General features: G+C 38.9%; 1 protein-coding gene across 1 annotated transcript; it reads right to left on the bottom strand.

The window, feature by feature from the left end:
• Positions 1 to 917: 917 nt before the first annotated feature.
• Positions 918 to 27,577, bottom strand: LOC111346951 (uncharacterized). Its single transcript, XM_088731392.1, has 16 exons — positions 27,425 to 27,577; positions 25,998 to 26,092; positions 24,551 to 24,641; positions 22,827 to 22,883; positions 22,306 to 22,368; positions 21,524 to 21,577; positions 17,464 to 17,517; positions 16,589 to 16,626; positions 16,278 to 16,410; positions 15,165 to 15,368; positions 13,981 to 14,098; positions 13,621 to 13,712; positions 13,170 to 13,325; positions 12,473 to 12,754; positions 2,473 to 3,209; positions 918 to 1,076 (listed from the first exon to the last, which is right to left on the bottom strand). The coding sequence occupies exons 1-16, from the start codon at positions 27,534 to 27,536 to the stop codon at positions 918 to 920; spliced, it is 2,445 nt and encodes an 814-aa protein (XP_088587518.1). The 5' UTR covers positions 27,537 to 27,577.
• Between the last annotated feature and the right edge of the window lie 136 nt (positions 27,578 to 27,713).

The raw sequence follows: 27,713 nt of genomic DNA on the forward strand, positions 1-27,713 counted from the left end.
TTGGTAGTAACGACAGTCATTATATTACAGTGCTAAAATAGTCCATTTTACAGTTGCATGCTAGGTTGCCAAGCACTTAAATAGGGCTAAGGGTGACCTTGTTATGATACAAATGAATAAAGGCTGATAGTTTCTAAAGAAACTGTTTGGGGCTGCGTCGGTGGGGGTAACGAAATAATTTGAATATATCAACAAAGTTGAAATGGTAAATTAACCACAGTTACGATTATAAAAGCTGACGTTTCGAGCGCTAGCCCATCGTCGGACCTATTCGCTCCGACGAAGGGCTAACGCTCGAAACGCCAGCTTTTATAATCGTAACGGTGGCCAATTTACCATTTCAACTTTGTTGATATATTCAAATTATCTTGTTATGATACAGACGTTGCTGCTTTTCGAATGTAAATTAATTTGTTATCATGCTAAATAGATGCTGGTCTCTATCACAACAGGGTCACCTTCAGCCTCACTTCAAATCGAAGACTTAGCAACCAAGCGCAGAACTGTAAAATGGCCTAATGTGGGTAACACTTTGAAGTATTTTCATTTGCAATGGTAATGATAAGTTTGCGCTCGATAAACAGTGGATGAAGAAGACTTCTCAAGACTCGACTTTGGATTTCTTTCGATTTCTATCAAAAAACTCTTTTCCAAAATTTGAGCTGCTAAATTTGGGGTGCGGTTTATCTGTGGGTGCAGCTTATCAAGGGGCTTTTACGGTATCTATATTCTCTACTGTTTTCAGCAGTGTTTCCCTGTTTATACCCGACACACTTTTCAGTTTAATGTTCATCATCAACTACATCTATGAGATGATCAGATGACGGATATTTTCATGGAGTGAATAAGTAAGAGGGGTAATGAGTGAGAGTTGGCAGACATTGAAATACTGCGTGTACCAGTAAAATTACACATTATCAACCTGTTGGAAGGTTTGGTTGCAGTGCTAGTGGCAACGTCACTGGAATCATTTTTGGTATATCACTTGCGTTGGAACACAGTGGTGGAAGTGTAGTATGTGCTCCTGACTGTTTTGAGTCTGTGGAGAACTGGTCAGAGACTTGCATTTGCTCTTCCTAGAAAAAAAATTGGAAATTCGTATCATAGATACTACAGTACATCTCCTTCTATCCTAATCTTCTTTAATGAAAAAAGGTGAAGTCCGTTTATGGGCCAAGTAGCCCATCAGGCCGGCACTTAATTCTGGTTTCCGTAACGTGAAGCAATTAGGAGTACTTCTACTCCATCCTGGAGGGGTTCCTAGTACCACAGGCGGCCCAAGCTCTCTTTGAGAACCATTCAAGGAACACAATTTGCATATCGATTTATAAGGATTTGTATGGGATTTTCTACAAGATATCCATAGAGATAGTTAAAAGTGAAAATATTAAATAAAAATGGCTTACCTTATTCCATACGTGTGTTGCTTGCTCCTGGTGTCGTTATTTTACCGACTTCACTTGATTTAAGCGTTTTTTTTTTTTAATCCTGGTTTTCTCTTCTTTAAGAAGACACCAGGAGCAAGCAACACACGTATGGAATAAGGTAAGCCATTTTTATTTAATATTTTCACTTTTAACTATCTCTAAGGATATCTTGTAAAAAATCCCATACAAATCCTTATAAATCGATATGCAAATTGTGTTCCTTGTGTGGTTCTCAAAGAGAGCTTGGGCCGCCTGTGCTAGTACGTTACAGGGTTACCCCTGCATTAAATTTGCCAGTACCCATTTAAACACCTAAGTGAAGAGAGGCACTGTAAGAGTAAAGTGCCTTTTCCAAGAACACAACACAATGTCCCTGGCCAGGGCTCAAACCAGGACCACTCAGTCAAGAGTTGAGCCCACCAACCATGAGGTCACCAAACCTCACAATGAATAATGAACTCTTACACCTAAAAAATAAGTTAGTTCAAGAAGCTTGTTAGTATAAAAGTTAACTTTTTTCACAAGTATCTCATTGGTTTCAAATCCTAAATCCTCAAATCTGATTGGCTAAATCTACATGCTCCAGCGATCGAGATTTTCCTTACCAGGCCCTAGTACAAACTGCTTCAAGTTTTGCAATTTGCACTTTTCAATGTTTTCATAAGCGAGGCTAAAAGATTTAGAAATTGTAACAAGTGACTCACGGTTATGAGTTCAGACGATGAAAGCTACCAAAGGGGAAGCAAATTCTATTATCCAGAAGAGGAAAACATATTTCAAGATAAAGAAGACCAGGCTGAAGGTGGTATACAAAACCTTGGGTGCAGTTTGTCCCAGTACAGACCTTCTGGCTGGTGAATAATATATATGTATTTTGTGGTTTTTTTGTTGTAATGGCTACAAGAACTTGTAAAACTACAAGAACTTGTAAAAGAAAATTGAAGTCTATTTATTTATTTTATTTATTCAAGGCTTGCAAGTGGATCATATCTACCTTCAAGGAAGAACTTCCAAACTCTGACAAAACTCTACATAACAAACACACCTGGCTCTCTTTATTCTCCACTTCTGGACGACGAATCTGAACAGAAGTATCATCAGGTAACGACAAGTGAGTATGCAAGTTCCCTTCTTCAGAAAAGAGTCCTTGTTCTAGGCTTAAATCTTGCTCTGTATCAAAGTTATCTTCCTCCGCACCTCCATCAGTCTTATTTGGTTCTATAGGCAGTATTTCCCATCTTGAATGCACAATCTTTCCAGCATCTTCATTCTCACAAAGATCAAACCCATTGACCAAAACCTCTGTACGTGCGAATGAAATACCATGGCTTGATTCAGAATGTTGAGCTTTTTCTGTATGAAGTATCTCAGAAATTTCATCATCTGAGTACTGATTTTCTTCATTCTCCACATTAACACCACGAACATCAAGAAGAAGCACTGGGGTATTATCCTGTGATGCTAAAACAGTATGCCAGGCACTTTCTTCAGAATAGAGAGCCCACTCCTGACTTAAATCCTGCTTTTCATCATGGTCTTCTTCCTCATAATTTACTTCAGTCTTTGTTGACTCTGGTAAAGGTGTGTTACATTCAGGACAGTCACCACTTCCAACATATTTATTGTCACCAATGCTGAACTCACTAGTGAAACCCTCTGTCATTGTTGCTTGGATTTCTTGGCTCATATCAGGTTCACCTTTGTGTGAATGTTGAGTTGATTCTGCTTTTGGATCAGCTTCTTGATATTCACTTGAACTACCATAAACCAAGAGCACTGAACCTGAAGAGTCCAGAAAAAAAGATAAAGGTTTAACAATAACCACAAATTAAAACAGTGTTATAATAACAAAATCTAATATCAAATTTGACTTTCCTTTACTTAACATAGTACCCACAAAAGAATTCTCTAAGTTTGAAGAAAAGTCATCTGCAGTGTTGAACTGGATCAACTAAACCACAGCAGAAAATGGTGTGAACTGCACTGACTGAACTGTAAGAGGTTCACCAAACTTTAAGAGCATGTAGTTGGGCAACTCAATTCCACAAATGCTTAAAAACAGACTCAATATTAGGGGTGCCATGTTCTACCTTTTCAGAGAGGAATATGAGTTTAGGCCACACTATGGCACTTTACATAATAAATAAAAGATCAAATTTTCTTCTTATTAGAGCAAATATTAACTGAAGTATCAAGATATTGAAACTGAAGGTTTCAACTTTGCTAACTATGATAAGGCAATGTTAATTAAATACTAGAGTGGGCATCTTCTGCCATTACCATATCACGCACTGCAAATAGCTTCCATAAATAAAAGATCAAATTTTCTTCTTATTAGAGTAAATATTAACTGAAGTATCAAGATATTGAAACTGAAGGTTTCAACTTTGCTAACTATGATAAGGCAATGTTAATTAAATACTACAGTGGGCATCTTCCGCCATTACCATATCACGCACTGCAAATAGCTGCCATGTGCATTCCCTGTGCTTACCTCACAATAGTTGGAGCGGCCGCTGGCCATTGCAACTGTTGCAACGCTATACGTAATACTGCTTGCGTGCCAAGAAAAAGAGGAATTGTAACGCTGTGTTCAAGTTGAATAATATTACAACTCTCGTTTTATTTGGTCCTACCAATTTTGGTCCATTTTGGTCCAATTTTGGGCCGGATGCAAATCAGCCGCTCACGACGAGCAATCAAGAATCATGGCACTTGGTCAACGAATGTGTGATATCACCCTTTCACAGCAGCCTTGAAGTGACTCCTGAAGATTTGGTAAGCAGAGTAAGGTCGATTCTGGTCATTTAAAAGTGCTTTCTCGCTCTAGTTTTTCATTGTCCTCGTCAAAGAGAAGAAGAGAGGCCAAAATAAAGGCCTCCATTGCAAGCCTTCAAGCAAAACTGCTTGCCGAATGAGTTAAGAGAGACAATGAAGTACGCGAACCGGAGTTTCAAGACGAAATGGCTCAAAGGGAATTAGAGTGGAAACTTGAATGTCAAAAACGAGAGCTCGACCTACTGCGAAGGAAAAGAGAAGACGAAATGGCTGTGATTTCCGCTCAAAATCAAGCTGAAGTGGCACACCTTGAGCCTGAAATACTGGGTCAAGAATTTAACAGAGGAAAGGCCTCTTATGATGAAATCTTCAAGGTCAGTAAATCTTCGCCATCTTTGAAACATTATGTAGTGCCCAGTCCTAAAACAACCTCTTGAGGTGAACGCAAAGATAGTCCTTGTACTAAAGTTGAACCCGGGATTACTAAGGGATACGTTTTCCAAGAACTCAAAGGAGATGTTTATACAGAGTCATCTCGGGATAGAAAAGTTGTCTCATGAATACTCTCCATTGCGTGCAATTTCCAAGCCCTTGCCAGTAAAGAATCTAGAGTTCCATGCAGCTCATGGCAATAGCCTCACTTTAGGCTCTACTCAGGTACCAGTTGCCCAAGCAAGTGAATCAGATATTGTAACACTCAGTACAGCAGTGCAGTCTCCTCAAAGGGGATTATACAGACCTGAAAGACAATACTCGTCTCAAACTACAGCTACCCCTGTTAGTCTAGCCTTGAGGCCTCCATCTTGTAGAGATTTGTCTTCACCTGGCTATGTGACCACGTCCCAGCCCAAACCTGGGTCATTTGATAATAGTAAGACAGCTGCTCTTGCAACAACCTCTGTTAATTTTCCCGTGGGCCTGGTGAAGAACTCCCTCCAACAGTTGGTTCCCTAGTGGGGGATAGCAGTGTTGTTCTGGCATCAATGCCTAGTGGTAGTTGCCATGACAACTTAACCCAAACTCCTCACAAGTCAAACCTCACTGCCCCATCAAACCACTCTCAGCCATCTTATGTAACACAATGGGCCCCAGCCAGCCGGAGCACATCAACCCCTTACTTCGGTAGACCTAGTAGAAATGACAGTTATTCACTACCAGTAGAAGAACCAGTGGATACATTTATTGATAAATTGAGAGAGGGCTAAGAAACAGCCTTTATGAGGTCCTTTACTAGCTTATAAACAAATTCAAGTGTAGCTCTTCTGCGAACTCAGGAACAGCAGTGATTACCACTGCTTGACCTCTTCAAATTCACAGGAAAACCTATCAAGTGGCTTAAATTCATCGAGAGGTTTCGTAATCAAATTAACAACAAGACAACCCTCACTGACTATTCCAAAATCTTCAAGGGGAAGCTAAGAAAGCAGTGGAAACTCTAGGTGTTACAGGTCATAGTTACCCAACAGCCCCTTAAGGCATTGAAATGTCAGTTTGGGAGCCCCAACAGTGTGGCCACAGCTTATCTGAATGACATGCTTAACAGTGCCTATGTACCCTCAAATGATAGGCAAGTATTGCGTGACTGCTATTACCAAGTTAAGGCATGTACGACATGGTGTGTAAAGATGAGTCAGTCAGCTATTCTCCAAACCCCAGAGTATCTCAGCAGGGCAACTATGAGGTTACCCATGAAACTCCGAGTAAGATGGTATGAATGCATAGATGGACGCATTGATAGATCCACCCTGGTAGAGTTTGAGAAATGGTAACGCAAGCGAGTAGAAACACTGTTTAACCCCCTTGAAGATTTCATATGCGAAAAATGGAACGAGAAACAAAGGTACCCCAAAGCAAAGCCAAATCTTAAGTTAAATTCCCTCGCCACGACAACAGGAAAGTCTCCTGATGCCTCAAGCAACAGCAGCGACTTGTTAGTTTGCATTAGCAAGCCCAAACCCAGTCATTGAACAAAGAGCAGGAGAAAGCCCCATCCAATGAAAAGGGGTGTCATCTGCAAGTACAAGCACCCTGTTGCCTTCTGTCCTGCCTTTAAGTCTAAGCACCTACAAGAAAGGCGAAAATTGCAAGGGAGCATGGAGTTTGTTTCAATTATTTGAAAACGAACCACCAAGGCAAGAATTGTCTGAGTACAAAGCATTGTCTTAAAGAACGGTGCAGGCATACCCATCACACCCTTTTACCTAAGGATCTTTGCGTAGAGTCGCCTCCTAGTCTCACCAGCAACGAAAGTAGCTTTATCCAACCATTGGCTTCTCCAAAGGAAAATGCTCATTACCCAGAACCAGTGTCAAATTCGTTGCCCATCGTTCCGACCAACATCAACCAAGTTTGTTTTCAACCTCAGCGGAAGGTCCCCCTTCAAGTGCTCCCAGTTCAAATTCATAGTCAAGGGAACATGGTTGACACATATGCTGTTCTTGATCCTGGAAGTGACTCAACTCTGATTAGGAAAGATTTAGCTGAACGCTTACAACTTGTTGGCGAGACATACCGTCTTAACATTAATACAGTTGGCAATCACCACCTCCCAGTTTGCTCAGTGGATAGAGTGCTGCAAAGTTGTGCGGGAGGTCGAGGGTTTGAGCCCTGGCCGCACCAACACTCAAGGTCTTTAAAGTAATTGAGAAGAATATGCTACCTCTCTATAACATCAAGAATGGTTAGAAACTCTAGTCTTCTCGGAGAGCGACAAATAAATGGAGGTCCTGTCTCCTGCAGGGTTAGGGGTAGGAGACATTAATTTCCCACGCACGAGATTACTGTGTGATGGATGTCCTCCCCTGGGGTGAGATGGGTGGGTTGGGATTGGTTTAGGAGGGTGAACCTGGTAGTGGACTACGTGTCCTATTGTTCTCGTGCCTGTACACTGTACAAACCCTTAAATACAAATACAAATACAAATGAAGCTACTACTCAGAACTTGGACAGGGTAACCTTTAGTCTTTCCTCTACAGAACTGCCAGATCTGGTTATGGTGCATGGAGATTGAGTCATCAACAAACTCAACATTCCAGTTTTCAAGTTGTCAAAGAAAAGGACCGTCGAGCAGTGGAATCACTTATCTGACATAGATCTTCCTGAACTTCAAGGTGGTGACGTGATGATTCTCATTGCAGCTGATATGGCTCACTTATTGAATCACCTTAAAGTCCACCAGGGGAGACGGGATGAGCCTATCACGGTAAAGACCCCTCTTGGATGGATGCTGTTTGGAAATGTGAATCAAGGACACTGTGAAACGATTAATGCAAACTTTCTTGCATCAGATAGAGAGACTACATTGCAGCATCAAATGGAATGATTTTGGGAGATCGACTCTTACGCAACCAAGCGGGTTCTCTCTGAGTCCACCTTGTCAGTTGAAGATAAACAAGTGCTGGCCACCTTTGAAAGTAACACAGTCAAGGAGGAAGGCCACTACAAAACAGCACTGTTATGGAAATGTGAACCAGTCTTGCCTAACAATTATGCTATGGCAGTTTCAAGACTTCATTCCGCTGAGAAGAAACCCAAGAAAAACCCAGAGCTAGCAGAGAAATATTATAATGTCATCAACGATTGGGTCACTAAAGAACACGTCCAAAGGATGACACAAGAAGAGGCCAAAGTGATAACCCCAATAACATGATACTTACCACACCATGCAGTTGTTAATCCGAACAAGCCTGGAAAGGCTTGGCGTGTGGTCTTTGACACAGCATAAAAAATTGATGGTGTTTCCTTGAATAACAAGCTTCTGACTGGCACCCACATGTTGATCAATTTGGTAGGGGTCCTTATGAGATTTCGAACTGGAAGGATAGGCATAGTGGCGGACATTGAACAAATTTTTCATCAAGTGAGAGTTTGTGAAGAGGATAGAGACTCTTTGCTCTTCTTGTGGAGAGACTTAGATGAAACGAAGAGACCAAATGAATATAAGATGACTGTTCACGTTCTTGACGCTGTGGATTCACCGTGTTGCACAAACTACGCATTGCAGAGAACTGCTTGTGATCAGCAAGGGAAATTCAGCAAGGATGCAATCAATGCTGTTCGACGTAATTTCTATTTGGATGACCTCCTAGCATCGAAGCAAAACTGTGATGAAGCCACTGGTCTAGCTAAAGATTTAATAGGAATCCTAGCAACTGGCGGGTTTCAACTAAAGAAGTGGATGTCAAACAGCCGAGAAGTGCTCACAGCAATCCCTTTGTCCGAGGTGGTGGGCGACATTGTTCATTTAGATTGTAATGGATTGCCTTAACAAAGAACCTTAGGTGTCAAGTGGTGTGAAGAGCAAGATCTGCTGAGTCTTGAACCAGCGAAGAGTGAATTCCCAAACACCAAGCGAGGAATATTGAGTGCCGTGAGCAGCGTTTCCATCCCCTGGGCCTTGTCGTGCCCTACGTAAAAATAAACTGATCATCCAAGAGTTGTGGAGACGCCAGATTGAGTGGGATAGCGAGTTGCCCACTGATATCCTCCAGAAATGGCAAGGTTGGAAAGAAGATTTGAAATCCTCCCAAACGATCATGATTCCCTGGTAGTATGGCTTCCATTGTGACCAATGCCTAAATGTACAACTACTCGTATTCTGCCACATGTCAGAACTCGATTACAGAGCAGTTGCGTATTTCCGGTTAGCTCAATCGATAGAATGCTGGACTGTTGTGTGGGAGGTCGAGGGTTTGAGCCCCGGCCAGACCAACACTCAAGGTCTTAAAATAATTGAGAAGAACATGCCGCCTTTCTATAACATCAAGAAATGGTTACATATTCTAGTCTTCTCGGATAGGGACGAATAAATGGAGGGTTAGGGGTAGGAGACATTAATTTCCCACCCACGAAATTACTGTGTGATGGATGTCCTCCCCTGGGCTGGAATGGGTGGGTTTACTGGGCCCAAAGTAATTGGCGAAAGCTGTTGTGGTGTCCCTCCCTGTCGGCGGAGCTAATAAACTAAACTAAGCTAGACTTGTGGAGATGTCACAGTGAGCTTTGTTTTAAGTAAGATTAGGCTTGTGCCAATCAAAGCTTTGACCATTCCACATCTGGAGTTACATGCTGCCATTGTAGCTATTAGGCTGAGGTCTAAGGTAGTGGAGGAAATCGACACTGAAATCCACAAAACGCACTTCTGGAGTGACTCCAGGATAGTGCTTCACTACCTTAGCAACACCCAGTGGAGATTTAGCAAGTATGTGTCGCACCAAGTCACTGAAATCGCCTCGAACTTCGACGTTAAAGAGTGGCATCACATTCCTGGCAAAATAAATGTGGCCAATGACTGCACAAGAGAAGGATATGCAGGAGTTGACTCCGCAATGTTGATGGATCAGTCGTCCAGAGTTTCTAATGTTGCCTGAAGCAGAATGGCCGAGTACCAAGGAAGTACCAGTTGTGGATGAAACTGAGCTAGGAATTAAGGGCTCAGTCCTTGCAGTGTCCACTACTTCATCTATCAATATGGTGCAATGGAAGAAGTACTCCTCTAGGAGAAAGCTATGTTGGCAGTACACTTGGTGGATGAGATACAAATTCATTCTGAGGTGTAAAACGAAGAAGATGAATCCAACTCCAGAACGTCAAACCATGTGTTTGAGTGCCGCCGATCTCAAAGTCTCACTAGCCTTGTGTAAACAAGCTCAAATTGAGTCGTTTAAGGACGACTACATTGATCTGCAAGCGAACTGAGCTCTCTTGTCTAACAGTTCACTACTTCCAATGCAACCAGTCCTCGCTGATGGAATTATCAGAGTTTGAGGTTGGCTGACTAAAGCTCCAATACCATTTGAAGCAAAAAATTAAGCATTACTTTCCCCAGTACATCCCCTGTTCAGATTGTTGGTTCAAGACATCCACGAAAGACACTTCCACATAGGAAGGGAGCACACACTGGCTCTCGTGTGCCAACAGTTCTGGATCCTCCGACGAAGGTCATTTATTAGAAGAACCATAATAATAATAATAATAATAATAATCGTTCATTTAACCTTTTTGCAGCATACACTGAATTACAAGGCAGGTCATTCATTACAAATACTTCTACATTACACCTAAATGAATGAATGTCTTCTTTGCAAGAGAAGGAGAGCTAAGCCAACCGTTCCTGTGATGGCCTCTTTACCCAGAGAGCAACTTGCCCTCTGCAAAGCGTACATTTACCAACATGGGTGTGGATTGTTTTGGTCCAATTTGTGTCAAGAGGGGAAGAGTGACTGAGAAGAGGTGGGGGTGTATCTTCACGTGCCTTACTACCCATGTGGTCCACCTGGAGGTGGCAGGCGATCTGAGTACTGATTTGTTCATCATGACGTTGAGAAGGTTTTGTGGGAGAAGAGGCAACCCTGAGACAATCTGTTCAGACAACGGAACTAATTTTGTGGGAGCGAACAGAAAGTTAGGTGAAGCTTTGAGGTCATCGAGTCTGGGACGAATCACCGGTGAACTGGCCCGAGAGGGGATCACCTGGTACTTCAACCCACCATTGTCCCCACACAGGGAGAAATATTTGAGTCAATGGTCAAGCAGGTCAAAATAGTTATGAAGACTGTCATAAATAACCAGGTGTTACCAGAGGAAGCACTCCATACAGTCCTTGTCGAGACAGAGGCTATTGTTAATAGTCGACCCCTCACTCCCGTCAGCGATGACCTCAACGATTTCGAAGCACTGACGCCAAACCATTTTCTCATCGGACGAGCCTTGCCAAACAGTCCGCCTGGCCAATTTGAGGGGCGAGAAATTAATAGCTGCAAGAGATGGAGAATGGTCCGAGCACTAGCTGACATGATATGGCAGAGGTGGTGTAAAGAATACTTACCTACCTTGACAATGCGCCCAAAATGGAATAAAGAACGAAGGAACTTGAAGGAAGGAGATCTTATTCTAATGAACGATGATGATGCACCTCGGTCACATTGGCCCCTTGGACGAATTCTGAAGACATTCCCTGGGAAAGATGGCAGAGTTTGTATCGCAGATGTGAAAACTCTTAACGGAACCCTGATGCAACCTGCCGCAAAGTTATGCCTGTAGGAGGAATCTGTTTAAAGGGAGCGATGTTGAATTGTGATGTAACTGAGAACACTTATAGCCCTTTCATGGAAACTGTTTGTTGTTTGTGATCTATAAGGTTCATTTAGGTTGTTTTTAGGTTGTCATTCGTCTTATTGACTCACTAAGGGGGAGGATGGAGCAGCCGCTGGCCATCGCAACTGTTGCAACGCTATACCCAAAACTGCTTATGCGCGAAGAAAAAAAGGAATTGTAATGTTGTGTTTACATCAAATAAAATTAAAACCCTCGTTTTATTTGGTCTTACCAATAGTTATATAATGAAAAACTCTGCCATGTACATTTTCTGACATAACCTTATTACTGTACATTATTACATGATGTAAAACACTATCATGAGCTTTTTCAAAGAGCTTTGACTTGGTTTTACATGAAAGTCACTCAAAGAAAAGATGAATCATATTTGAACGATAAGAAGCTGATAGAAGGGTTCCAGTATTATTTTGGAAAATCTTTACCAATTGGCCTGCTGTTGACATAGCCATTTGTTTACATCTGAGTGAGTAACAAATTTGCATATTGACTGACCCCTAACAATAGTCATTCCACACTTCTGGCATTTTGGGTATCCACGACTAAATTGAGGGGGGGGGGGAGGAGAGGAGAGGAAGGGAGGGAAACAAAGTAAGCAGAGCAAAACAAGAAAAAGCACATGCCAGTACCCCTGAAAATGTCCCTTGGGCTCCCAGATTTCATAAGAGAGACTGCAGCATTGACACAGTTTTAACCTTACCTCTGTTACATATCCATTTGCCCTCATTCATAGTGAGCACAACACATCAAGAGAAAATAGGACAGCATGATGTTTCATACCATTACTGAATTTCACTATTTTGTAACTTTTGGCAACTTGTCAATTAGAGAAAAAGGTTTATTTCATCGATAACAAATATCACAAAAATTCGGGTTAAATGAGCTTTCCCCACTAGGTTTCAAAGTGAGCTGAACAAAACACAAAAAATTAAAATATCAGCTGTCTCATGATCATTTGAAATTTAAACAAAAGTTTAAATCATAACTCTGATAGTAACTCCAGAATGGTACTAATAGTATCAACAAAATGATTAAAATTAGATTAAAAGTTTTATTAACTTACTGTATCTCCTTGTTTCCCAAAGGATATGAGTTTATACAAGGCGAAGCTAACTACTGTATATTCTCAATTTTATTATGACAAAAATACTTACCAGTTTCTTCACATTCTTGAACAGCAGGTGTTTTTTTATCTTTCCCCCAAGTAGAAGCTGTGTTCAATTCACTGTCCCTGTGATGATCTGTATCATTTTGCAAAGCAGGGAATGACTCAAATTTTTTAGTTATATCCTCTACTGCATTATAGTCATCATTCAGTAGGTTGTCATCTGTCCTGTGTGGTTCCGAAGAAGACTTATTCCACCAAGGGTGCTTCTCATTCCCATCATCCTCAGTCTTAGGAACTGAAGGCTGACTGATGAAACCTGTCAATGGTGCTAGTATTTCATGGCTCCCATTAGTTTCCTTGTCACTAACTTTGAATAAATACTCAATTGGTTCCGATATGGGAACAGCTATTTTAGGTATTCCTGGTTTAGTATTTGGCAAGGGTAATGAAAGTGAAGAAACCAGAAAATAAGATATATAAATACCACTTCAGTTATGTATTTTTAAAGAAGAACTTAGTACTAATCATCAATGCCGAGATGAAATGTGGTGGTATGAAAAAAAAGTTAACAAAGCAAATGTATTCACCCTAATGTAACAACACATAATACAAAGTACTGCTGTGTTTTGCTTTTAATGCATGAATGTAAGTCACCATTCACTGAATTCCAAAAACATTTTTGTTTAACGAAAAATGAGTCTATAAAACAGGAGGATCAATCAAATTAGAACCAAATCACTTACCATTGGGAGGTTGACTCCAGTCTTCTGGATCAGGCGATGAAGCACTGTTGGATGATGTACATGAAGAAGTCTCAGCATCAGCAAAATAACTGGCTTCACTTTCTTGAGGGGATGCATGCTGATCGCTTGTAAAATTCTGCTCATCTCCCGCAGAATCTGTGACAAAGATCAAATCACATTAATTGAAAGGCTTAGTGACCCTTCATAAAAAAAATTAACAATGGTTATACTGATGTAATATTATCTTGCAGGAGTAACAAGAAAAAGTTGTAGAAAAATTTAGACAAAATCAACTTTGTTTCAATCCAAAATTAATGCTTAATCCTTCAGTGTAGGAAGGGAAGGCAAGAAGTGTAATTGTGGAGTGACAACAAAAGATCACAGAGAAGTACAGTTCTATTCGACTGCAAAATAGCAAAGCAATTGCTCATTCAAATCAATTCAAACTCACCCAGTTTTTTGCATAGCCCATAAATAGCTTTGGAAAGTTTCAACCACACATCTGTATTGGAATGACCTGGGTGGAAGCTTTCCTCTGATAACCTGTAAATAACACAGTTCTAGGAAATATATGTGACCAAACATGCAGCTTATATAGTTTTGCAAAGATATGTAGTACTTATCATAGCAATCCAGATTCCTTACGAGTTATTTATACACACTTTCTGTCATTTATCAGTCTTTTTCATTTTGTAATTAACTTGAGTATCAGTGAACAAAGGACAAAAAACTAAAAACCAAATTTTTTCACAGAGTACAAAATAATGCTGACTCTCATGCAATGACCTCCAAATACAATTAAAAGATTTACCATTTCACTATATCTTGGAAGTATTGTCCAAAGTCTTCGCACTTGTCATCCATGATATTATTCTCGGCTGGTGAAGGTCTCTTCTGACAACTACCATTCAGAGCACCTGTTGCTTGCTCTATCAATTCATATTAAGAATACAGCACAATGAGGGACAATGCCACAATGTATATGACCTTCTAATCCTAAATAATCATAACTTAAACAATTACCTAAACTGTATGTACATGAGACAACTGTTGAAAAGCCAGAATGAATTGAAGGGCTCTACATTATTAGCCAAATTTTAGGCAACATTTCTATATCAAATTGCTATGGAAGTCATAGCCTCCAGGCTGCCCATGTCACCACTGTGTGTAATGTTATTAAATTTTGTCATGGATTGATGAATGCATGTTTAGTGTAGGTGATATTTCCATTTACAGTCCAACCCCTATTGAGCGGCCACCCCTTATTAAGAAGCCAGTCATTAAAGTCCCGAAATTATTTTCAGTCAAATACTATAAATGAAACCCCTATTAAATGGCCACCCCTATTAAGCGACCGTGGCCACCTTTTGGTCTTCCCAATGGAGGTTTTTATTGTGTTTTACCCCTATTAAGCCGCCACCCAAAATCAAATACGCGTGCTTTGGATTTGTTTGTGATAAGGTGATGACAGATAAGATTCTGAAATAGACAGCAACGACTGCTAAATACATCTAAACACACATTTATTGAACCACTTCGAGCTCCAAGGTGACAAACGAGTCTCCAGGATTATTTTATGTAACGATCTTTTGCTTTTGCAGCATGTATGATTGTTTTGTCAATATCGAAAGTTTTATGTGTTATTTGGTTCTTCTTGAGACCTCATCGTCAAATGTCCTTAAAATTGAATTTATGCAATTAATCATTGAATTAATGTTACCATGTCATTACATGTCACTAACTTTTCAATGTAACTGATTCATGTTGTGACCTTATCTCAGCATTTTCTTAAAATTGGTTTTGTGCGATTTTTCAATGCTTTATTGTGTCCAGCAGAGGTTAAGAGCCTTTCAGCATGCTTGTATTTGAATACATGGACGTTTTACGTAAGTTTCAGACCAATTCCTGACAAATCCCTATTATGCAGCCACTTTACATTTCCCCGAGTGTGGCTGCTTAATAGGGGTTGGACTGTATTTGCTCACTAAGATTCACCTGAATTTTGCTTCATAGATGAGCTTTGACTCCAAACATGTTTTGCAATCAGAGACAACAGATCAGACAGCCCGTCTCCACCTTGGTCTACTGCTTGGGAGACAACGTTTTTCCGCATATCTTCATACGTAAATGTGGTTTTACCCAGAAATTGCGTGGTATCTGAAAAAACATGCACTGCAACCACACCTGGTTCTTGGGAAGCTAAATTTAACAAATAAAAGGTAACAATAGTAACAGAAGCTTTAACTGTCTCAATTCCAAAAATGAGATTGGTTGAACAAATCTGAGATGGATACCTAATCCTGGCTGGTACAATGTGATTCATAATATCAGTTGATAGAAATTGTAGGAATGTAAGCCTGAAAAAAGGTCACACACTTTGATGACCCTAACAGATTTTTTCCAGGCTTCAATCTCCACCAATCCCTAAAGACAATTCACATAAAATATCTGGGGATCTGTTGATCACTCAAATAAACCAAAGATAATGTAATATGAATTTGCTACTCATAAACCATCTGAAATATTACAAAAACTTGCTCTCTAAGAAAAAATTTAATGTTTTCCTCTTTAACAAACTGGCATTAATTTTATTTGGATTTTACAAGAGTAGGAGAAGTCAAGGTGGGGGGCATTGGGGTCTACTGGAAACTGCAAAAATGTAGAAAAATCGTCCAAAACTGGAAAAAAATCCGGTCAAAACCCAAAAACAGCGCATGCAAAACCATCAAAACCAGTGATAAAATTTCCACATCCCAGTAATCGAAATCCTAATTGATCTGAAATAGTGGTGAAGATGGAGCTTTATACAGAGGTTTCACAGCTATTTAAGATCAGTGGAGGCACATGATTTTCACTCAGCTCAGATGAAAGACAAAGGGGATCGAACCCTAATAGGGAAACCACTTTGGTTATCAAATCAGATAAAAGAAAACCAAAAACTAAATGGTACAAAATGGAAAATCCAAAAACTGCGATAAACCTCAAAACTGAAAAATGGAGGTTTTTTTGGCACAAAATCTGAAAAAGCAATCTTAAAATTAACCAAACATCTCAATACCACCCTCAACAAGGTCACAATGTGAATCACAGAACATATAAGGTGATTACCTGGAATTACCCCTTTCCAAGTTAAACTGTTAAAATTTTCTAAATTAACCAGCTCATCTCCAAAAAAGGCATATCCAGATTTAACGTGCTTGGAAAGATCTTTTTTCACAGATATCTGGAAATGTCCTCCACCCTGCACATGAAAATTATGTTATAAATTATGAAATTTATTGTATGATGCTATTGCACCAAAAAATAACAATCCTTTTTGCCTTCCAATTAAGCTTCCAAATTGCATTAATTCCTATTAGGCTCAGATTACTTTTTAAATAGCATAAAAACCAGAGATAGATAAAGCAATCAAAACTAACCTCCAAAGGACTCCATGAAGGACAGATCTCACGAACCACTAAAATAACAGAAACCATTGCAAAATATCATTTTAACTGTCAAAAGAATAATACTATTATACTTTAAAAGAGGTAGACATGCTTCGAGACAAATTAATGGTCGATGGTGCCTGAAAAAACAAGCAACTGGCATGAGGACCATTTCATGAATGGTCAGTTTAGATAATCACTTCAAATCTATATTCTTTATTGTGAGCCTTAAAAGTATGTTTAACTTCATTCATTACCAAACTTTTAGAGGGAATGGAAACTGTTAAACAGCTGTTGATCTCACATTTTTTTTACATTTTATTTACATCTTTCATTTCCCCAAATGAATTCTCATCATTAACATTCTTGATTCAAAAATTGAATTTTATGCATTGAACATTTTCATTTGTGTGCCAGCTGTAACAATAAATATAGTTGGTTTATTAACTGTAATAATATAAATGAAAAAATCATGCACATATGATTGGCTGAAAACAAATTCAAATTTATGTAACACTAATGCGAAGTTGTAACACGTGTGCAAATAACAAATAGTGTGCATGCCGTCAAAATTTCGCCTGTCTTGACTTTAGGTGATGTCATGCAATTTGGTTTAAATAAGTACTTGTAAATTCTTCAATGACAACAAATCGCACTAGCCCCCAATTTTGTTGTCTTTGAAAAATTTTCTTGTGTTTGTGAACACCAAATTGCACTCAAAATCATGTTATTACCTGTGCTTATTGTACAGGTAATAAGTGGTGGTTGCATCTCTTTTATCAACAGCAGATAGAAGATATAATTTTCTCATTTCAATGAACTTAAGTTTTCTTCATGGGATACCAATTACTGAAAAGCAAACTTACACTGATCTTGTTCAACATCCTGAGTGGGTTCTACAACTTCCATGAGGGAATGAGCTATAAAATTAATGTTTTAAACAATGAGACTAGTGAGAGACATGAAAGCAAAATTTAATTAATGCTTCATATGGCATTGGTGCACCTGCGTAAAGGTACTGACCCACTAGAGAGAAGACATGCCCAAATAAGACAAATTAAACCAACTTCAAGCAAAAAGCAAGTGAAAGCAATTAAAGTGTTTTGTAAATATATTAGAGTGTCATCAGAACATTTTTCAGTCCACTCATAGTATTGAACGACTCCCCCTGCACAGTCTCAAGAACATTCCCTTGGCCCTTTTCTTTAATGGGCCAGAAATAAAAGCAATGTTAAATGAAAAATTATGAAAAAGGGGTCGAATTCAGCTTTTTTTAAGAAAGGACATTCATGTACTACTTTCATTTGCAAATAAAATTATTAGGAAAGGGGCCACAGGTAGATTTTAAAGGAAATATCGTATAAAATAGATTGTCCCTTCCATAAAACTCACTAACCCCTTAACTCTCAGAAGTGATTAAAATGCAACTTCTCCGTGTAAAATCCAAACATGTATGTATCCCGCAAACAGGTAATGAAAATCCTGAAACTTACATTATCACGTCTAGAATCTGTTATCTGGATCTAAAAACAAATTCTCAGACTAATTTACAAGGACATGTATTTTGGATGTGAAATGCAAAACAATCAAGTTTGTGTGTGGATGTGTACATTTTCGACTAACTGACGGCACCATCAAATCAGCACATTTTATCCTACTTCAAAATTGAATGAAATGACACTGAACCATTTCCCCAGGAAATCCTTTGGAAATTCAAAAGAACTACACTTCGCCTTCCAAAAGCCAGATTTTCAGTTGATTACTTTGTTTAGCACATAGTTAAATAACAGGTTACTTTTGACCCATTTTTAATTAAGTTAGATGAAGGACGGATAAATTCAATTAGAATTTGTACACAAAACAATCAACAATTGCTCAAATTGCTGTCAACATAATTATGTTTTGATATTGTTTTTCAAGATTTGGTACTTTTCATCGGTCCAAGTGTTTTCAATTTGTGGCTTGGCACTCCGAGATTGGTCTAAAAATTTTTGAGCTTTTAAAGCAGCATTTTGGTGGAATTCAGTTATTATCGATTTTCTCGAAAATGGATTGATATTTAGCCAAATGAAGTATGCAGTGGTTTGTTTCACTGTAAGACCCACCTAACTTGAGAATATGAGCCAAATCAATTTTTAGCTGTTGCCACATTCAATTTTTGGCCGCATTTGCTCTTAAGTTCTCTGACCTATTGCCTGCTTTTAAACAATGGATTAATCTTGTATCCATGTTTTGATGACGATAAAGAGAATGATGTGAACTCAATCTACGTAGAAATAATCGAGAAGAATTGAATGTACCACAAATGCACGATTCGTGGCTAAGAGCTGTCGAGGAAACAAAGACCCAAAACCCTGACTTGAGTTATGTTCATGTCAAAGGTGGGAGATAACACAAGCCAATCACAACTTTGACAGTGATTACAAACATGTTTTACCCTCATTATTATAACAGATGGATACCACCTTAGGAAGTATAAGAGCTCCCTAGATGATCACAGTGTACCAGTACCCAAATCAACAAAGTTTGACCATAACAAGCGTTCAGCAACACATTCCAACACACCCATCTTGATTCCTTACTCTTTCGCTTCCACTGAACTAGCAGCGGTGCCAACAGAGTCAAGTGTGTCTCATAATGAAGAAACATTTGTACAAGAGATTCAAGGAAGCACCTAAGGTGAATTGGAATTCTCACTTAAAAATGGATGTGCACATTCCAAATCATTGGATGTGTCTAAAATGAAGACCCAAAAATGAAGACCGAAGACCAAAGACCCACTGGTCTAAAACGAAGACCCTGTGGTCCAAAACGAAGACTTTGAGGTCTAAAACAAAGACCCTGCAGTCTAAAACAGACCCTGCAGTCTAAAACGAGGACCCACTGGTCTAAAACGAAGACCCACTAGTCTAAAACGAGGACCCTGTGGTCTAAAATGAAGACTCACTGGTCTAAAACCATATACACTAAGCTAAGTTGCTCCCATTTCTGTAGCACATAAATTGAAATGTCATCTGAGCACCTACATCTGAGCGCACACACAACGTGTCAAATTGTGTAATGTAGTCAAATTCCAAGCGTTGAAATGTACGTTTTAGTGACGAGTTTGGTACATTTCCTCACCACTAACATTAAATTTTAGATTTGTCAAATGCATATTGAGCAAATGACAGTGAGGTGACTTCAATGATACTGCGTCATACTGTGACCTACTGCTTGATGGACGCTTGATCTATTTTAAAGGCTGGGCTCAAAGGTCATCTGTGCGTAACTTGCAAAGTGACATGAATAATCTTGTACAATTGAATACAGCACATGCAATGCCCCCGTGAAAATTTGTAATTTATTATATATTGGGCAAGTGTAAAAACGAACAACAGTTACAGAACTGTCCTAGCTTTAATATAGGTCAAAAATCTCTTACACAAACTTGAAAACTACATTTTGGTCTTATCACACAAATTTGACTTTTAATGAAACAGTCTCTTCATTCTGTATCAGAACACGTTTACATTTCAAAGGCTTTTGCTTACAGCTGTCTGATGACTGCGTTCCACAATTTGACATATGTTGTGTGCGCTCAGATGGCACTTTAATTAATTATGCACTCCAGAAATGGAAACAACTTAGCTTAGTGTACATAGTTTTAGACTGGTGGGTCTTTGTTCTATACAACAGGGTCATCGTTTTAGACCGCAGGGTCTTCGTTTTAGACCGCAGGGTCTTCATTTTAGACCGCAGGGTCTTCGTTTTAGACCACAGGGTCTTCGCTTTAGACCGCAGGGTCTTCGCTTTAGACCGCAGGGTCTTCATTTTAGACCACACGGTCTTCGTTTTAGACCGCAGGGTCTTCGTTTTAGACCGCAGGGTCTTCGTTTTAGACCGCAGGGTCTTCGTTTTAGACTGAAGGGTATTCATTTTAGACCGCGGTGTTAGAGTGAGGGTCTTCATTTTAGACCACAGGGTCTTCCTTTTAGACCGCAGGGTCTTCGTTTTAGACCGCAGGGTCTTTGTTTTAGACCGCAGGGTCTTTGGTTTAGACCACGGTGTTTGAGTGAGGGTCTTCATTTTAGACCGCAGGGTCCTCATCTTAGACTGTAGGGTCTTTGGTTTTGACCAGTGGGTCTTTGTTTTTGGGTCTTCATTTTATACACATACCAAATCGTTGATCCACGTTTATGACGATGTTTATGTTTTATGATTTTGGCACATCCGTGGACATGAGACATTTTGCATAACAATAAAAACTTTTATGATCATTGAATCCAAGAAGCCTTCGAGGTTAGAAAGCAAATCTGTGATATGAGTATATCAACAAAGTTGAAATGGTAAATTGGCCACCGTAACGATTACAAAAGCTGACGTTTCGAGCGTCAGCCTTTCGTCAGAGGTAGTTTGTATAGCTGAGAATTCCTGGGAAATCCTAGGAATTCGATCCTAGGAATTCTCAGAAAACTGGGAATTCAGTTCACAATGGTATACTGGAAAAAGCTATGCACATATGATTAGCTGAAAACACATATTCTATGTAATACAAAGGCAAAGTTGTAACACAAATGCATAGTTGTAACACTAGTGCAAATTACAAAATTAATAGTGCATCTGCTGTCAAAATTTCACCAATCTTGACTTACTGTGATGCCTTTTTCATGCAAATTAGTCTTAGTTACAACATGACTTCTCATGCAAATTGGTTAAACTGGACTAGCACATGCACAATTTTGTTTTCTTTGAAAAATTTACTTGTGCTTATTAATTAACACTACATTGCACTCGAAATCTTGTCATTACCTGTCCTTATTGTACAGATAATGAGCAGTTGTACATTGTATCTCTTTTATCAACAGCAGATGGAAGATAGAATTTCTCATTTCAATGAACTTAAGTTTTCTCCATGGAATACCAATTATTGAAAAGCAAACTTACTCTGTTCTTGTTCAACATCCTGGGTGGGTTCTACAATTTCCTCCTGGGAATGAGCTATAAAATAATGTTATTTACAATGAGATTGGTAAGAGACATGAAATCAAAATTTCATTTATGTTTCAATCATGCCATTGTTGCACAGATAAATTAAAGGCACTATCTCACTGCATGGAGAGAAAACATGTTTTAATAACTAACTTCAGGCTTAAATGTGTAAGAAAAGTGTTAAAGAGAAGTTTTCTTAAAAGAGTAGATTGTTATCAAAGCATTTATCAGAGTCCATGCATAGTTAAGTACAAAATTAATTGACTCCCTTGCACAGTCTAAAAAACATTCCCCAGGCCTCTTTTCTTAATTTTATTAATGGGCCAGAAATAAAAATTAATGTTTAGTAACAAATTATAAACATACAGGATCAAACTCATCTTCTTTTAAGAATGGACATTATATTAATACATCTCCATTTGCAAATATCAAGAAAATGGCGACATGTACATTTAAGAGAAATATCCTTCAAAATAGATCATCCCCTCCAAAAATTTCATTATTCCCTTAACTCCCACATTAAGTGATCAACATGCAGCTTCTCCCTGTAAAATCCAAAAATTAACTACCAAAAGGTTATGAGAATCCACAAACTTATAAATATTATTTAAAATTTGTTGTCTTGATCTAAAACCAAATTCTCATGCTAATTCACAAGGAAATATCTGGCAGCTAGAGGGGAGAATTAACTTGATCTTGGGAGTTACAGGTTGTATTAAAATTGCATTGTAGCTTACAATTTTCTTGTGCAACATCTTGGTTTGTTTGCTCAACCTCTGCGTTGTTTGGAGCTACAGAAACTGGCATGGATATGGTTGGCAACATGAAAGTAAGTAAAATTGAAAGAAAAGGGTTATTATATTTCATCATTTTCTGGAAGAGATATGGGAGAAATGCTTAAGATAAATGAACTATTTACAATTTGATTGTATAGTAACCTAGTCTAAAAAATTATAGAGCAGTTCTAGAAATGGAACTTCAGACATGCATTTTGAAAACAAACCTGAAAAATTCATCATAAAAGAACAAGAAATGTACTTTAACCTGTTTATGTATAAGAATTTTGGTATTTTGCAGGCATGATCAATCCTTGATGCTATACCTCCATGGCATCATGTCCAAAATTATGCCAGCATCTAAGCCTATACTGCTGTCAATAGCCCATCTTGGGTCTACTCTCACATAGATGTACATGACAATCAAAATGTTACCTGCATGGATTCAAATTGTTTAACTGTTAATAATCACAATAGCTTACAATTTGTTGAAAGAGTGTCTTGCATAGTTCCTTCACTGTCTGGATCATAGCTGCTTGCTGAAATTAGAGTGAAACACATTATCAACATGAATGCTGATAAATTAACAGTTTTTGGGATATTAAATTACCAAACCAGCAGTTTAGAGATACCCCATTACAGCTCACATCCTAGCATTCTCAACACTAAGAGAAATACTTTATAACACACACCACCCCTATCCTTCTTATATTCTCTTTCTAGTTATTATCTTTTCACATTTTTAAGCATTTTTTAAATTGATGGTGATTTCTAGCCATTTACCTGCATGGCTGATTACTTGCACCGGCCGGTAATTGGATACAGCAAAAAGAAAAAAGTCAGTAGATTACCCACACTGGTGGATAACCTGCGCCTTAAAAAAGCAGAGGAAATTTTCACTAAAAGGCTTTGGAATTCACAATGTTTCATACTTGAAAGAATGTGAATTTATGGCCACATTCTGTGCAAGCCATCGTTCAGTGCCATGTCAATTTGTTGATTTCTCAAAAAAAATTGATATCTCCAGTTCTACTGGGCCTAACAAGTCCCTTAGAATGGGAAAATTCTCTTCAGCTCAAGCTAGTGTTAACTGGAAATTTGTTACTGATGTGCCGAATATCCTTGGATTATTTTTGTCACCATCAAGGATTTGTTTACATCCATGCCAATAAAAATTTGTTCGTTGCACAACTAATTGCGTGTGAAATAAACTTGAGTCAGCATAATGTTTTCATGCCACTTTGCGGCACTCTTACTACAATAACATTCATTTGCGAGGTAGACATGCAGGTAAGTGAGAATTTTTTTTTCAATTGAACTACCAGTAGATTTCAAAATTGTTACATGACCCGCACCTCCCTATTACCCACAGTGGTGCGTGTATATGGCAAAATCAACAGATTAATAACTTAATATTTATATTGCGCAAATTAACATGTGAATATGATCAAATGCGCATCACAACACTTTTGGGGGGACTTTGGCCGGACTGCATCAGCAGTTTACAAACAATTGAAGGAAACTTATTTGAAGATGCCCCCTCCCCCCCAATCCCAGTAAACAGGCCAGACCACATCACAGTAATCTTGTGAGTGGGTTTTTTAACGTCCCCTGCCTAACCAAATTAGCTAATTACTAGATGCAGGAGACGGGACCTAAGGTTTATCCATCCTTATCCGAGAAGACTAGAATGTCTGTCCATTTTTTGATATTATAAAAAGGTAGTGCATTCTCCTCAGTTATTTTAAGACCTTGAGTGTTGGTCCGGCCACGGCTCGAACCATCGACCTCGACCTCCCGCACAACAGTCCAGCGCTCTAACCAATGGAGCTAACCGGGTGGCGGATAAACAGCTGGAAATTACGGTAAATACCTTGACACTTGAATAAACTTGTTATTATTATCATAATTTTCCAGCAATTAGTTCAGTATTAGTATTGAAAAAAAGTTTAGATAATTTCTTCAAGTCTTAGTTATTATTGATTTCTATCTAACCAAGATTATTTTAATAACCACTGAGATAATATACATGTTGTGGTCCAATTTCATATGTGACTAACACTTTTATTCCTTTCTTTAAAACTCTTTGCCAAACAGATCTTTCTCTCCCCCAAAAAAGGGATTATAAAATTTTAAACCTAACTGGAACTATTGATTCACATGAGTAACAGATCTCATATTAATTTGGCCTATAAATCATACTTACTGGAAGCAACCTTAAAAGCATCACCAATTGAATCATCAGTCTCTGAATAACCATTAACAGTCTTTTCAACCTCATCGAGAGGGTAAAACAGCTGAAAACAAGGAAAACAAACAATGTGAAGCCACATGGTGGTAAACTTGGTGTTCATAGGAAAAAAGGTTCAATTTCTTGTTATTCTATGGAAAATGAAAAAGGCCATTTAACTGGTCCAAAAAATGTGACAAAAAATTGATTCCTTTAAGTATCATAACCGTAGAATCATAAACATCACCACTCCTCCCCCCCCCCCCCCCACCACCACCACAGTGATCTAGCTTATTGTAAACACAGGACCATTTGCAACCCTGGGATGCATGCAGGTGTCAGCCTTGACTTTAAGCCCCCCCTGCATTTTCATTGGCCTGGCTAACTGGAACACGTGTGATACCCCCTTCAAAATCCCATCCCGTTCAAACTCAAGCACTGTAGTTTATTAGGACAGCAGTTGTTTGTAAATATATCCAGGAACTAAAAGTGTGCAATGGCGATAAGTGAAGAGTGATGTACTTTGCGTGCTCGGAATAAAGCATGAGTTTATTTTTAAGCCTTTGTGGCGTGTCTTTGTGGCTTCAGTACTACACTACAAGCCCCCTCTAGCTATTTAATTTCAGCCCACTGACAATGCTTTGTCAAAGTATAAGCTAAGAAGCCCTTTTCAACCTACAGGCAAACTGTAAAAGGCTGAGGAGTCCAAACCCTACCCTTCCTACCCTTCAGCTTTAGACACAGCTTCCACTGACCCACCATCTATTGGGCTAGTCCCTAGGCAACATCCCAATGCTGGCCTTGACCTTAAGCCCTTCTGCCAGACAACAACAAAAGTCATAGCAGGCTAGCTTTTGCAACCCTTCTTAAGGCCTGCTACTTTGGACTCTCAACCAGCCTCCAACCACAGGGTGTTGACCCACTAGCTGAGCTGTGGTAGGGCATGAATCTGACTGTTGATCTTGCAAAAAAAAGGGCATGTTTTTTTGCAAATCCAAGCAAACATATAATTAAGCATGTAGCCATTATTTATATATACTAACAATAGTTTTCCAAATGTTGCAGTTTTCAAACATAATTATTATAAAATACATACACCTTTAGTTTGCCAGTAAAAAGTGTGAAAAACGAAATTATAGGGACAAAGGAAAAGTACAATTATAGCTTCTGTGAAATATACATGCATCGTCCTTCACCCCTTTTATGAGAAGAGAAGAGATATATATTTCAAGTATAGTTTCAAATTGCAACTTTGTTTTAGACATAAAATGGGTGTAGGAAGTCTGCATTTTGATGGATGTATATGTGTATATATGCATCTATACTAACAAATGCAATACTTACAGTCAGCATCTTTAGAATTTGAGGTACACTGTAAAATAACACCCCTGTTGTAAGATGTTGTAATAAATCGTCCACCTACCTCAACATCAGGATTTGCTCTGAATTCGTGCCAAGGTTCTGGAGATTTGGTTATGCTTCCACTAAGAAGAGGATTTGTTTGATTCCTTGAAGAGCCTTCAAAAGAAAAAGGTGTTCGGTGAATTTATTCACAAGAGGGGTGGTTCAGCTCCAGTTAGAGTATAAATCTGCTTGGCTCTTGTGTTGAGGAATGTTCATTGTGAGCTGTGTTTTGGCACAAAGTCAACTTCTTTTCCAAATGCAGTAAATGGCTTGAACCCGGGGGTAACATGTGAAGGTGTAGTCTGATCGTCCGGGTGAGTGTAGTCCTGAGAAGGACTGTTGTCGGTGGCAGTGACTGACGTTTCGACAACCTGTGCGGAAGTCATCATCAGAGTCAAGTGAGTGACTCACTTGACTCTGATGATGACTTCCGCACAGGTTGTCGAAACGTCAGTCACTGCCACCGACAACAGTCCTTCTCAGGACTACACTCACCCGGACGATCAGACTACACCTTCACTTCTTTTCCAAAGTTGCTTGAAATTAACAATCTTCCACAACAGTTCTCTCCCTTGGTATAGCTCTCTGAACTGTCAGTCACTCCTGACAACCGGAACTAATAACTACTACACAACTAAGTCTTTCTGAACATTTACGAAGTAATACAGAATATTCCAGAAGCTTAAGACTATTTTGGTACTATTACATCATAACAACAAAACCTAACAAAAAGTTCTAGAAAGTTCCATAGAAAGTTCATGCATCCAAGTCAGCATGACTAAGTATTCTAGAAATTTCTAAATATTTCTTTTTAGTCACTCTCTTGAACACTTTTATGTATCAGCAGTTGTTTATATGATCTGTTATGTTATCAATAACCTTGCCACCATCCGGAGGGTAAAATTAACCTAAGTTACCCCCTACAATCTGTTTATGATGGATCCCTGGTCCGGTTTGGCTGGTTTCCTATTATCCCCCTTTAGTCACCTATGGGTTTTACAGATCTTTTCATTGAGGTATGTTTCTAGGTCAAAAACTGGCCTATGGTGCCTCCCCTTCTAAACGATTATTTGCAATTAGCACTTTCACACCAAGCTCCTCATTGCCTCAGCCACAAACTTTTCCCATGACTTAACCATGCCAGAAAATTAGTGACATAAGTAATTGGTGAAGAATAGTACTAATATTAGCAAAACACTAATACTACTATAGCTATCAGTCATTTGGTAATCGACAAAATAAAGCTCGCAAATTTGCAAATACTGGCTTACAGATAATACAAGAGGTTTGCCCTCTCTTCAAAATCTGTCCTTGCTAGATCTCTTTTTTTGCAAAACACCTACAGCAATTGCTCAATTGGTAAACAACATGTGTCATGTCATGTTACTGAATGCAGTAAGCCAAAAATGCAACCAAAGACTCTTTAAAAAAGCTATCAGTAATTACCTTGAGAAGTATTGCAAGTTTCAAAACCTGAGTCCCTACAGTCCTCTGAAGAGGATTCCTGGGTAAAGAACAAAGTCAATATATTCATAACAGAGCATGAAATAAAGTTCATATCGCTAACTTAAGACATGCCAAATGGTAGAGGGGATGTTAAGTCCCCCTTCTAATTGTGACCATTCTGTTATCTTTACAAATAACACATCCCCATTTAAAACTGTACTTCACCATTTAAAAATGTACTTGACATTTGAGGTATCTTAGTTCCTGAATGAGCCAATCAGATCTCAAA

Source organism: Stylophora pistillata, chromosome 8, assembly GCF_964205215.1.
Source record: "Stylophora pistillata chromosome 8, jaStyPist1.2, whole genome shotgun sequence".
Lineage (NCBI taxonomy): Eukaryota > Metazoa > Cnidaria > Anthozoa > Scleractinia > Pocilloporidae > Stylophora > Stylophora pistillata.

Bases quoted from the DNA above. Each gene is read 5' to 3' on its own strand.
- LOC111346951 (XM_088731392.1), bottom strand. From the start codon at position 27,536: ATGAACTTTATTTCATGCTCTGTTATGAATATATTGACTTTGTTCTTT. The intron at 26,093-27,424 runs GTAATTACTGAT...TTTCTTTTGAAG, and splicing joins AACTTGCAATACTTCTCAAG to GCTCTTCAAGGAATCAAACA. The intron at 22,369-22,826 runs GTAAGCTATTGT...TATCCATGCCAG, and splicing joins AGACACTCTTTCAACAAATT to TTTCTGTAGCTCCAAACAAC.